General features: G+C 43.4%; 1 protein-coding gene across 2 annotated transcripts in view; it reads right to left on the reverse strand.

Moving 5' to 3' along the window:
- Positions 1-14,485, reverse strand: part of ASAP3 (ArfGAP with SH3 domain, ankyrin repeat and PH domain 3) — a 111,774-nt gene that overhangs the window by 46,228 nt on the left and 51,061 nt on the right. For both annotated transcript variants that reach the window (XM_040337950.1, XM_040337949.1), the window contains exon 11: positions 11,415-11,484. In XM_040337950.1, coding sequence (XP_040193884.1) covers positions 11,415-11,484 — 70 coding nt within the window. The remainder of the gene's footprint in view (positions 1-11,414; positions 11,485-14,485) is intronic.

The raw sequence follows: 14,485 nt of genomic DNA on the forward strand, positions 1-14,485 counted from the left end.
ATGTTTCCTCGCGTCCAGGTGTTGGACGCAAGGAAAATGTGCCGAAGAAAGCTCTGCCTAAGAAGCTTAATTATATTACGCCAAAACTGATGTTTTGTTTATTTTGCCAGATGGTCCCAAGAAGGGACAAGCGGCATCCAAATCCACCATTGCACGGTGGATTCGACAAGTAATTATTCAAGCTTATGGTTTAAGGAACAAGATTCCTCCTTCTTCTGTTAAGGCGCACTCTACCAGAGCTATGAGTGCTTCATGGGCAGTGCATCACCAGGCTTCGATGGCTCAGATCTGTAAAGCTGCAACTTAGTCTTCAGTCCATACATTTACCAAATTCTATCAAATAGATGTAAGAGGACATGAGGATTCTGCCTTTGGGCGCAGTGTGCTGCAGGCAGCAATCTAGGGCTTCTTGTCCATTTACGGCCGGCTCGGATCTGGGTCTCCCCCCTTCATATGAAGCATTGGTCTAGGACGTCCCATTATGTAATGATTTAAGGCTCTGTGTCCCGTGGTGTACGATAAAGAAAAGGATTTTACAGGTAAGCTGTTATAAAAATCCTATTTTTATGGCCAAAATTGTCTGATGCACGCGTTGTGTCGGATCATCTGACCGTGTGTATGCTCAGACAATTTTTGGCTGAATTAACGACAACAAATGTTGGCTGTTCATGCTCACCAACTGTCTGGCGATAAATCTGTTACGTCGGATTATCCGATCGTGTGTACACAAGTTCGTCCAACTAAAATCCAAAGTACAAACATGCATGCACGGAACCAATGCTAAACATCAGACAACAATAGCAGAGGTTGCCCAAAGGGTGGCGGTAAAGAGCTGAAAAAACACGTGGCTTGGTGAATGTTGGTTGAAAATGTTGGGCCGTGTGTATGCAGAACAAGTTCACGACCAACGCCCTTCGGACCAAAATCCACAGAAAAGTCTGATGGAAGTCCGATCGTGTGTATGAGGCTTTACAGTGTATGTGGGTTATATTCAGGTTATTACCTTCATTCGAAAGCTGAAAGATAAAGCAACTTTGGAATGACATTTGTAAAGTCATCGAATGTACTAAGAATTATCTTATGAAGGTGCATATGAATAATTGCACGGACATTCATTTCAAAATCTACTAGTGTATGGTCAGCCTTGAAGAGGAACTTTAGCCAAAACTCTTTTAAAGCTAAACACTGGTGAACATTAATTTTATATTTATATTATATTATTTTATATTATCGCCTACTTTTAAAGCGGTCCTCCACCCTAAAGTGGAGTCCCGCTGATCGGAACCCTCCCCCCCTCCGGTGTCACATTTGACACCTTTCAGGGGGGAGGGGGGTGCAGACACCTGTCTAAAGACAGGTATTTGCACCCACTTCCGGCCACACGATACGGGCGAAAGACGGGCATTCCGTCACATCCCGTCTGTCGCCCGTTGTGTGCTGGGAACACTCGGCTCCCAGCACACAGCGTGTGAGCCAATCGGCGGGCGCAGCGCGGCTCGCGCATGCGCCGTAGGGAACCGGGCAGTGAAGCCGCAGCGCTTCACTTCCTGGTTCCCTGAGCGTGGATGGCGGGGGGAGCAGCAGAGTGACGAGCGATCGCTCGTGCTCTGCTGCGATCGGCGCTGGACTCCAGGACAGGTAAGTGTCCTAATATTAAAAGTCAGCAGCTGCAGTATTTGTAGCTGCTGACTTTTAATATTTTGTTCCCATGGCACATCCGCTTTAAGGCCCGTACACACGATCGGATATTTCGTCAATAACTGTCCGATGGACGTGTTTTGTCGGACAATCTGACCGTCTGTATGCTCCATTGGACAATTGTTGTCGGAATTTCCAACAACAAATGTTGGCTGTGCATGCTCTCAAACTGTCCGACATGTGTTCCGTTGGATTATCCGATCGTGTGTACACAAATCCGTCAGACTAAAATCCAAAGTACAAACACGCATTCTCCGAACCAATGCTAACCATTAGACAACATTAGCAGAAGAGCTGAAAAACCACATAGTACGTCTAGTATGTCACTACATTCGTGTTTGTTGGCTGAAAATGTTCTGCCGTGTGTTTGCATATCAAATTCAAGGACAACGCCCTTCGGACAAAAATCCACGGATTTGTCCAATGGAAGTCCGATCGTGTGTACAAGGCTTAAGAAGGCAGCCCTGATGTCCTTATGTCAGCGCTGCCTGGAGTAGGGGATCCAGTCTGTCTATAACTTCAAAACCCTCCTCCCTTCAGCAGAGAGTGGTGAGAAAGTGGAAGAGAGAGGGTGAGGGTGAGGGTGAGGGAAGGGAGAAGAGAGAAAGGGGGTGAGGGGGAGTGAGAGGCAGAGAGAGAGTGGGGATTAGAAAAAGAGAGGGGTGAGAGAAATAGGGGTGAGGGTGTGGGAGAGAGAGGAGTGAAAGAGAGGAAAAGGGGTAAAGAGGAAGTGAGAGAGAGAGGGCGGTAAGAGAGAAAGGGGAGAGGGGATGAACGAGCTAGGGGATGGGGGGGTGAGGAGAGGGTGTAAGAGAAAGACGGGATGAGAGAAATAGGGGGTGAGAGAGGATGTTTATAAAGAGAGAGAGAGGGGAGGAGAAAGAGGGGGTGATTGAGGGCAGAAAGGGGGGTTAGAGAGAGGGTGTGGGAGACAGAGGAGGGTGAGAGAGAGGGGAAGTGAGAGAGAGGGGGTAGAGAGTAAAAGAGGGGAATAGAGAAGGGGCAAGAAAGAGGGGGTGAGAGAGAGGGGGGATGGGAGAGAGAGAAAGAGGGGGGTGAGAGAGAGAGAGAGAGAGGAGGTAGAGAGGGGGAGGGAGAGGGGTGAGAAATAAAGGACGGGAGAGAGTGCCAGGGGGTAAGACAGAAAGAGGAGGGGGAAAGGGTGGTGAGAGAGGGGGAAAGGAAAGTGAAAGAGAGAGGGGGGTAGAAAGAGAGGGGTGAGAGTGAGGGGGTGGGAGAGGGGTGAGAGAGGTGAAAGGGGGGGTGAGAGAGGGGGGGTGGGAGAGGGGTGAGGGGGTGGTAGAGGGAAGTGAAAGGGAGGTGAGAGAGAGAGGGGGGTGGGAGAGAGGGAGGGATGAGAGAGAGAGGGGGGTTTCTGCAGTTTCTCCCTCCTGTGTTCCCCTGTCCCAGTCCGTGTCTGTGGATGTATGTAATGACCGATAGTTTCCTGCCAGCAGGAGGACGTTCATAATGACAATCAGCAGGCAGGGCCCATTCTTATTCTGGTGACGATGAGGGTGCTGTGCTGCGTTCCTTCCAGCGGATCCATTTAGTGTGATAGCCATATGATCTTGAGTAGCTGTCCCTGACTGCCTGCGCCTCCCACACATCCTCACCTTCCGGGCCCCCTGTGAGCCTATGCTCTGGGCCGCCCGTGCTGTTCGCCTTTCCTGCAGCCTCCGTTTGTGAGGCCAGCCACTCGCCTTTTGGAGATGGAACTCGGAGCTGGGTGCTGTCATCCTGCCCGCGCTCCGAGGCCTTCGCTGCCCACTCCCCACTACCAGACCTGGACTCTCCATGGCCGGGCCCCTATTGGCACCAGGCCCTCGGGCAGTGCCCGACAGCCCGATGGGTCAGTCCGCCCCTGGTCTGCTGCAATTTGCAGCCTATTTAAATAATTCGGCTGACAAAGCTTTTCTGTGCGATTCTGGTGTGAACTGGCCCTAAGTGTTTAAAATGTATTTGCATTTTTACAGTACAGGGAGGGGGCAGTTTAAGGGAAATAGAAGTCTGATCCTCGAGTTCAGCTTTAAAATGCATCTGTGCCCAGACTATGCATAGTAAGGGCTTGTTCTGCACACTGGTACAATGCCATTGCTTCCCAAAGCGCCTTGTTTCTGTGTTGTCCCGATACAGAATGGTGAGTATGTTTTCAGCCCAGGGGAAAACTTTGCAATAAGAAAACATATGCAGCCATTATATCTGGTAAGGAGCAATATACTATATTTTTGGGTAGATATACTCCTTAAAATGGATGTAAACCCACTCTCATCCTTTCTAAACTACTGCCATAGTGCTGATCTATAAGGATATAGATTCCTCCTGCTTGTATCCTTACCTGTCAAATGTCTCCCCCCTGTCTGTAATAAGAACTGAAAAACTGCAGATTCTGTGGGTGGATCTGTTGTCTGGAGCTCGGTGGGTGGAGTTGTTATGTCAGTAGTCTCCCCGCCCACCTCTACACTCCCCTTGTCAACATGCATTTTCTCCTGTGTATTCCTTACACTAAATTCTGCAATGATCACTAACATCCAGTCAAAATCCAGAAAAGTAACCACATGACTTCAGAAAAGGAGTGGGAATTAAAAAATAATGCCTATCTCAAGCTAGTGCATGAGATATGTAAATAACCTGTCACTCACAGCAAGGGGGAAGAAGGGACAAAAGTTAATCTCACTGAAAAAAGAAAAGAGGATTGCTCAGAGCTGGATTAACTCTTTGTGGCAAGACTGGACACAGATGATAAGAAATCTTATACTCTACCTTGTGACAGCAAAAAAATAAATAAAACATTTCGGGTTTACATCCACTTTAAAGCTTTGTGTATAGTTTGGAAAGATGAACCTTCTAGAAGGTTTTCATTGCTGTCACTTCCTGTTCCAGTGACCACCTGGGCACTGCTGTATGTGGTTTCCTCTTTCCCCTCTCAGGAGTGCTACTGTCTTATATCCTTATGGATAATCCACTAAAACTTGGTAGCAGGGCCAGTAGTTCCCTGTGGACTCACCATTGAAATACATATACAATAGATTTCAGAGCTAGGAAACAGGAGTCGGAACAACTGCCTAAGATATGACGGATCATTGCCTAGGGCGTGAACGTAACCTACGCCCAGCCATATTCACGTCCAACATAAATGACGTAAAATACGACGGCTTGTGTTCCCTGGTCCATACCTTTGCATGGGTTGCGCCTCATATATGGGGAATAACTTTACGCCGGACGTACGACTTACGCAAACCACGTATATTATGCACCGGGCACAAGAACGTTCGTGAATCGGCGTATCTCCCTCATTTGCATATGTGCATAGAAAATCAATGGGAGCGACAAATGCGCCCAGCGTAAATATGCGCCCACTCTACGCCAACGTAAACAAATTATGTCAGTCGGACTGTTTTTAGGCGTATCTTTGTTTGTGGGCACGGCGCATAGATACGACGGCGCATATTTGCACTTACGCGGCATATCTGGAGATACGTCGGCGTAAGTGCTTTGTGAATCCGGGCCAAACACTTTAGTCCTACTCCACTCAATCTAAAACTAAAAAATAAATGTCTTTGGTGGAAATCATTTTTAAACTATACCAAGGGTCTCCAAACTTTCTAAACAAAGGAGCAGTTTGCTAGCCTTCAGACTTTAGGGGGGGGGGCCGGACTCTGGCCATCGGGATTACAAAATGTCCCAGCATCATTTGGAGTAAACAATCTGCCATGATCGGTGTCAGTGGGAGGAATTGTGCCCGATCATTGGGAGGAATAGCGCACCATCATTGGTGTCATTGGATGAAATTGTGCCCCATCATTGGTGTCATAGGGGGCAATTGTGCCCCATCATTGGTGTCATAGGGAGCAACTGTGCCACATCTTTGGGAGGAATGTGCACCATCATTGGTGTCATTGGGAGGAATTGTTCCCCATCATTGGGAGGATTTGTGCACCATCACTGGTATCATTGGGAGGAATTGTGCACCATCATAGGGAGGAATAGTGCACCATCATTGGTGTCATTGGGGGAATTGTTCCCTATCATTGGGGGGAATCGTGCCCCATCATTGGGAGGAATAGTGCACCATCATTGGTGTTATTGGGAGGAATTGTTCCCCATCATTGGGAGGAATTGTGCCCCATCATTGGGAGGAATAGTGCACCATCATTGGTGTCATTGGGGGAATTGTTCCCCATCGTTGGGAGGAATTGTTCCCCATCATTGGGAGGAATTGTGCCCCATCATTGGGAGGAATCGTGCACCATCATTGGTGTCATTGGGGGAATTGTTCCCCATCGTTGGGAGGAATTGTTCCCCATCATTGGGAGGAATAGTGCACCATCATTGGTGTCATTGGGGGAATTGTTCCCCATCGTTGGGAGGAATTGTTCCCCATCATTGGGAGGAATTGTGCCCCATCATTGGGAGGAATAGTGCACCATCATTGGTGTCATTGGGGGAATTGTGCCCCATCGTTGGGAGGAATTGTGCCCCATCGTTGGGAGGAATTGTGCCCCATCATTGGGAGGAATAATGCACCATTATTGAGTCATTGGGAGGAAATGTTCCCCATCGTTGGGAGGAATTGTGCCCCACCATTGGAAGGAATAATGCACCATCATTGGAGTCATTGGGAGGAAATGTTCCCCATCATTGGGAGGAATTGTGCCCCATCATTGGGAGGAATAGTGCACCATCATTGGTGTCATTGGGAGGAACTGTGCCCCATCATTGATGAAATTTGTAGGAATTGCGCCCCATCGTTGGTGTCTTTGGGAGGAATTGTACCCTTCATTGGTGTCAGTGAATAAAACAGTGACCCAAGGGCCGGATAAAAGCAGGCAAAGGGGCACATCTGGCCCCAGAGCTGCAGTTTGGAGACTACTGAACTTTACAACCAATGCAGTATATAGAAACGAAAAATGTGACCACGCTATTGTCTGTTTAATCAACAAGTAAATGTAAGGAGGATATAAAAACATGTTTTACTACTGACTGTCCAAGCACTTTTCATTCTTAGATCAAGTTTGACATCTGTACTGGATAAACGTTACTCCTAAACAAGAAACGTTGGAAACAAAACTTGTATCCTAAATCCGTGGGGTATGGTGCATGGCACACATAATGAATTCATTTAATGGTATGTTGGAATTGTGCATTTAGGATCTATGAAAAGATGAATTATTGCTGGAAGGCACTAAATGAAATCCTTCATGCACCGAATCCCATCCCTCATAATCTTCCTTAGGCCAGGCACAGCGCACAAAGCTACATTTTCCGAGGCTTTTCTGGTTTGGTGGGTTAATTATAAAATACAACCATTTCTAAAGAAAACATTTAGGGATTTGTATAGAAATATGAAAGCAAATGTATGGTCTCGCCAGCTTGATGTTAGAAATCTTATTAATGAGTGTTTGAACTAAAATAAAAAAGTGTATTCTATATATATGTATAGTGGAAGCCTTATAGGCTCATTAAAGCGAACAAAATCCAAGAACAAAACTGCAATATACTGCAGTTCAATGTAGATGTAGTGGCTGCATTATTTATTTTTTAGGCCTCTTTCCTTTTTACCCAGTAATCCTGAGTGTTATGCCGCGTACACACGATCATTTTTTAGCATGAAAAAAAAACGTTGTTTTTCAAAAACGTCATTTAAAATGATCGTGTGTGGGCTTCACATCATTTTTCAGGTTCTGAAAAACGACAAGAAAAAATTCGAACATGCAGCATTTTTTAATGTCGTTTTAAACGATGTCTTTTCGGGTTGTAAAAAATTATTGTGTGTGGGCTAAAACTATGAAAAAAACCTGCGCATGCTCAGAAGCAAGTTATGAGACGGGAGCGCTCGGTCTGGTAAAACTACCGTTCATAATGGAGTAAGCACATTCATCACACTGTAACAGACAAAAAAGCGCGAATCGTCTTTTACTAACATGGAATCAGCTAAAAGCAGCCCAAAGGCGAATGGAACTTCCCCTTTAAAGTGCCGTTGTACATGTTGTACGTCACCGCGCTTTGCTAGATCATTTTTTTTAAACGATGGTGTGTGTGCTACGTCGTTTTAATGATGAAGTTGGAAAAATGTTGTTTTTTAAACATGCTGAAAAACAATGTTTTTTTTCATGCTGAAAAATGATCGTGTGTACGCGGCATAACACTATTAGATTTTCTGCAGATTTTTGTCTTCAGATTTACCAAAACCATGTACCGTATATACTCGAGTATAAGCCAAGTTTTTCAGCACATTTTTTTGTGCTGAAAATGCCCCCCTCGACTTATACTTAAGTCACCTTTTTTCTCCTGATCTCCAGGATTTGGGGACCCGGTACCAGCTGGCGTAGGTCCCCTGGACCCCAAACTTGGCACACATGTAGCATTTACAAGTGTGCAAAGCTTGTTGTCCAGGGGAGCACCGATTTTTCAAAGCTGGACTCCCCTTCCATAGACTCCCATGTTAAACAGTAATTTCTCTGGTGACTTTGGGGACCCAGTACTGGCCAGTTGTAGGTCCCCTGGACCCGGACCTTGGCACACATGTAGCTCTATTTCTCCTCTACAAGTGTGCAAAGTTTATTGTCTGGAGGACCTACGGCTGGGGAGCACTGATTTTTCAAACCGGGCACCCCTTCAATAGACTCCCATGTTAAAACGTCAGTCTAGTCATGGGCACAGTGAGGCATGCACATGGACACAGTGAGGCAAAGTGAGGCACAGTGAGGCATGCAGATGGACACCCTAGGCTTATACTCGAGTCAATAAGTTTTCCCATTTTTTGTGGTAAAATTGGGTGCCTCTGCATATATTCGGGTCAGCTTATACTCGAGTATATATACGTAATATGAGGTCAAACCTTAAGGCCCCGTACACACGACCAGTTTCCTTGGCAGAATTCAGCTTCCGACCGAGTTTCTGGCTGAATTCTGCCGAGAAACCCGGCCGTGTGTACACTTTCGGCCGAGGAAGCCGACGAGGAGCTCGGCGAGGAAATAGAGAACATGTTCTCTATTTCCTCGTTGTTCTATGGGAGCTCTCGCCCCTTGCACTACATGGTTTTGGCAAATCTGAAGACAAAAAATTGCAGAAAATCTAACAGTGTATATGGGGTCTTAGGTGGGAGATTTACTAAAGTTGGTGCACACAGAATCTGGTGTAGCTGTGCATAGTAACCAATCAGCTTCTAACTTCAGTTTGTTCAATTAAGCTTTGACAACAAAACCTGGAAGCTGATTGGTTACTGTGTACAGTTGCACCAGATTCTGTGTGCACCAGTTTTGGTAAATCCCCCCCTTATGGCCCGTACACACGATCTGAATATCGTACAACAAATCATAAGATTTTTTTCGCTTAATAGTCGGAAATGGAAAAAATTGAATAGGTTACTAAAGTCACGAAAATTCTCGTACGACAGAAAAAAAAAAAAAAAACGAAAATGATGTCATGTGTTGTAATATATTTTGTATTGTATTTTCAGAAAACAACTATACTGACTAAAAAAAAAATCGTACAATTTGGTATCTTACGAGGAAAATTTTCGTGCTTGTCCGATCAGATAATATCGGATGAACTGTAGTGATTGGCTCTCCAAAGTAGTGTACACATGATCCGAAAATTGTACGATTCTTCCTAGGATATATTCGGATTGTGTGTATCTGTCCTAGTATGACAACGCTCACTCGCTCCACTTCATCTATGGAGGAGCAGCATTGTCACCCTAGGATGGGAACTACTAGGACTGCAGAATTCCCCCTCCTCTTAATCTTTCTAATATAAAGAGGAATTATGCTAATTCATAAATTGAATCCGTGTCACTAAAAAAATATTATCTGAGAACCCTCCATCGCAAAATATGAAGTGCCAAGTCCAAAATGCAGTGTAACTAATATGCAAATGATAATGAATAGTGAAAAATATATATATTGAAAAAAGTATATATATATATATATATATATATATATATAGATGCAGAGGAAGTCACAAGATTTCTGCCAGGTCAACATGAATTTTTATTCTATACTGAACAGATATACTGTAGCAAAACACTTTCAGTTGTATTTTTAACAGACCAAAGGGAAGCTAATAAGAGAAGTTTATTATTAGGGTTTACATATACTTTAAACACACTGCTCTGCTTTCTGTTCTGCAGTACTACACAATGGTTGTGGTTCACTGCTTTTTCTTTAGTGTCTACAAGTTGGCTGACTCACTAAAAACAATGTGCTTTCTGCCAACAGTAGTTATTAAGCAGGCAGACTGATAGATGCGGAGTCAAACAGTCTGCCTGCGTAATAACTACTGTTATCAGAATAATAGAAAAATTATAAAAAAAAATAATAATAATTTCATTCTACACAGAACGGTAAGTGTTGGCTGAAATCTGATAAACACAGAGGTAGTTACACTTTGCGTTTCATCTGTATAAAAAACGTCCTCTTCTGGGGCCCCACATTAGCTCTCTCAGGTCCTCCTCTTCTCTGTGTGCCTAAATAGGAAGGACCTGCGTACCCGCTCCCAAGCCAGGCTGTGTGCGTCCATAGTCACAACAGTGTGTGGCTCAGCCCCGTCCCTTCGCCACAGGAATTGATCAACAGCAGCGGGAGCGGAGAGAGCGCCTGCACACGGGCACAGCGCTTCATAGTAATAGGACTCAGGTAAGGGGGTTGAGCAATGGCAGCCCTTGGTAATTTTCTTTGGGGGGGGGGGGGGCGGCAAACAGCACACCCCCTCGGATGGTTGGTCAGTCGGTAGCACCCTATAACTTCACCGGCGACTTCCCATGTTTGAAGGCGGCCTCCTGTTCCCTTGCTCTCCACGGTTCATCACAGTGGCGGTGGCTCCATCTCCTCCCTCCTCTTCGACGGCCAATTGGGAGTCTTCTCTTTTCAGCCAAGCAGAAAACGGGTCTCACACCCACTTCTAATTGGCCACGTTGAGAATCAGTGTTTCAACAGCAAATATTAATTTGCTTTTGTAAAACCTGGGTGGACTCGTAGGGCAATGCTCTGCGCCACCAGCCCACCCTATTTTGAAGCCTGTGGCTCTAATCAGGTGTTTCAAAAAAACATCCCCGCCGCTGTAATTCAGGTGCCCGGCATCCTAAAAGGGGCCAGATGCCTGAATGGGGGATGGCCGCGGTGACCGTGCTATGCATGAATCTATATATTATATATATAGGGGGTGGTGTGGATAGAGGGGGTGGCGCCCGGGTGCCACTAATGGACCTGCCACCACTGGTGTTGAGGGAGCAATACAACTGCTGGGACATTTAATACCTTAATGAAAGGAGTGCATTAAGGTAAAACATTTACTGCCCTTACAACCACGTTAAAGTGGAGCTAAAGGCAGGAATACTTACCTTATCTCTAACAGTCTGACAACCACAAGCATCTTCTTCCCAGCTTCCTCCAGGTGCTGATCTTCAGCTATCATGATTGGCTGATGCAGGATGATGTCACTCCCACCCATACACTCGAGTTATTAATCCCGGCACCCTGGCATCATTCCATAAATTTTTACTTAGCTGCACATGCACAACATTCTGTATAAAATTGTGAACAGGCAGACAAGATTATTTTATTGCAAAAAAGACTTTGCAGGTCTCTTCTGCAATAAAGAGCCTTTCCGTTATTTTATTATTATTATTATTATTTATTATAATGTTTTTGTCCATTAGTTCCGCTTTAAGCAATGCTGAGCATGCAGTAATATTCAAAAGCAGTATGACTTACCGTACTGTGAGATATTGTGAGATATCCGTACTTTACACCACATTTCCTTTTCTGCCAAACTTTACGTATGCTAAAAAATAAATGACAAGACAAAAATAAAAGTATTCTAATGTGAAAGTATTATGCTGACAGGAAAGAGATGACAGGCGTTTTCATGCGGGAGATTATCAAATAGTAACTAAAGCTTAAGAAAGCTGTCATTCAATAAGGGTCCATGCACACTGGGCTTAAAAAAAACGCAGTTCCCTTGGCAGAAAAAAAACATTCATATTGCACATTATTGTACAAGCTTTTTTTTTTTTTTTACCAGAAAAAAATCCTTTAAATGCTGAGCTTACAATATGCCTCTACACGTTCTAATGTGCGTGGACACATAGGATAACATTGACCCATCAGCAGTCACCTGAAATTACTATACCAGAGTCTCCTGCGCTACCGTGCAAATTGTCAAGCAAATCCAATAAATAATACAATTATTGCTGTAGCTGTTGTCATGTGTTCCCACACCATAAAAATGCAATAAAAATAAATAAAACTCCACTTAAACAAAACTAAACCATATAGATAGCATATAAATCTCTTGCATGAATAATAGATCCGTGTGACTAAACAAATATCTTCCATCGCAAAAAATAAAGAGCCAAGTCCAAAATGCAGTGTAACTAATATGCAAATGATAATGAACAGTGAAAAAATATATATATTGAAAAAAGTGTATATATATATATATATATTTATATATATATATATATGAAATTAAATTAGCGCTGCCTCTATCAATTACTATATATATATATATATATATATATATATATAAAAACAAACGTGCTCAATGCCAGTATAGTGCAAAATGACTGCAATCAATAAAGTCCATAAAAAATCAAATAAAAAAGTCCATAAAAAAATGTATAAAAAAATGAAATGTTGAGCAGGAGACAAGTTAAAAAAAAAAAAAAAGAAGAAATTTTATAAAAAAAAAAAAGGGTCCATAAAAAAAAAAAAAAAAAGTTATAAAATGAAAATGTTGAGCCGGTGACAAGTTCAAATATTCAGGTCACTTTCCGTGACAACTTCAAAATCAAAAATTCAGGTGACTGTCAGTGCTCCCCTCCTGGGTCCCCACTCACCAGATGGAAATGGTATATGTGCCTGTATTGAGGTGGTGATGTCCGTCCACAGAATTTGCTTTAATTGGCCTTGAAATATAGGTGTCTGCTGATCGAGTGAGCCTGAGGGACCTTGATTATCGGGAGACATTTCCATCATTTCCATCTGGTGAGTGGGGACCCAGGAGGGGAGCACGAACAGTTACCTGATTTTTTGATTTTGAAGTTGTCACGGAAAGTGACCTGAATATTTGAACTTGTCACCGGCTCAACATTTTCATTTTATAATTTTTTTTTATTTTTTATGGACCTTTTTATTTATTTTTTATTTTTTTTTATTTTTTATGGACTTTATTGATTGCAGTCATTTTGCACTATACTGGCATTGAGCGCGTTTGTTTATATATATATATATATATATATATTGTAATTGTTAGGAGCAGCGCTAATTAAATTTCTTGTTTAAAACCTTTGGAGTACTTACCTCATACTTTAGCAGAAGCCCTAATTATTCATTTATTGTTTTGACACATCACCATAGCGCAGGTTTGTTACATTTTTCTATATATATATATATATATATATATATATATATATATATATATATATATATATATATATATATACACACACACACACATACATACATACACGCACACAGACATTAATAGTACCTCCTATTTTTCTTCAATCTCAGTTTAAGTCCATAACAAATGAAACGTTCAACAGTGAATATTCTAAATGAATTAACACCACAGAGTGCTTCTTCCACTTTCCAAACAGGCTCCTTACCTCAGATTTCGACCTATTAAAAATTAGGTCAATATGCGTACTGACATTATCCGGCCACACCCTTTGACACATTTCATCATTCAATCATGACTGCTTCAGAAAGAAACTTTCCTTCTGAAGCAGTCATAATTGGATGATAAAACGCATCATGGGTGTGGTCAGATGATGTCATTACACTGACAGGAACTGGAAGTCAGCCATCTTGGATAGGTATCTGAAGCCAAAGTCTAACCTTAAGGGGGAACTTGCATAATGGGCACTTTTACCCCCTTTTTTCCCAGGCCAATTTGAAGCTTTCAGCGCTGTTGTACTTTGAATGACAATTGCGCAGTCATGCAACGCTGTACCCACACTAAATTTTTCTAACTTTTTTTGAGACTTTAGAGCTTCCCTTTGGTATTTTTTTAATCACCACTGGGTTTTTAATTTTTTGCAAAAAAAAATGTTGAATTTTTTTTTTTCTTAGTTTCTGCTATACAATTTTGGAAATAAGTAACTTTTCTTTCACTGATATGCGCTGATGAGGCTGCACTGATAGGCTAAACTGATGAGCACTGATGATATGGCAATGATGAGCACTGATGGGTACTCATAGGCGGCACGCTTAGGTGGCACTGATAAACAGGCACTGATGGGTACTGGAAGGCAGCCCTTACTGATATCACTGCTGGTCACTGATTGGCATCACTGCTGGGCACTGTTGGGGCTGCACTGATAATCAGTGCCCTGGTTATCTGTGCATATTGCCCCTGTTAGGAAATGCCGCTGATCTTCTCTCCTCACACGCTGTCAGTGTGAGGAAAGGAATACAGATAACCAGCATTTCCTTGTTTACATGTGATCAGCTGTGATTGGGCACAGCAGATCACATGGGTGAAGTGTCTCATCATCGGCTCTTTACCAGGATCGGTGATGCTCCCTGTCCCAGGGACAAATTGCACCGCCGATCATCGCAACGAGTGGGACAACGTCATATGACGTCATCCCAGCACGAGAGAGCTGCCGCCCGCCCTTCATTTGACAATACAGCGGGGAGGTGGTTAAGGAGGAGAAAATGTTAACCCTTTGTTTTAATAAATTGAGCTGCCAAGTTGATATATTGCACAGTGAGGTTTTTTTTTTGTTCCTATGAGCTACTTTTGGAGGAAAAGTGTTGAATAGGTCCAAATCTGA

This window comes from Rana temporaria, chromosome 2, assembly GCF_905171775.1.
Source record: "Rana temporaria chromosome 2, aRanTem1.1, whole genome shotgun sequence".
NCBI lineage: Eukaryota > Metazoa > Chordata > Amphibia > Anura > Ranidae > Rana > Rana temporaria.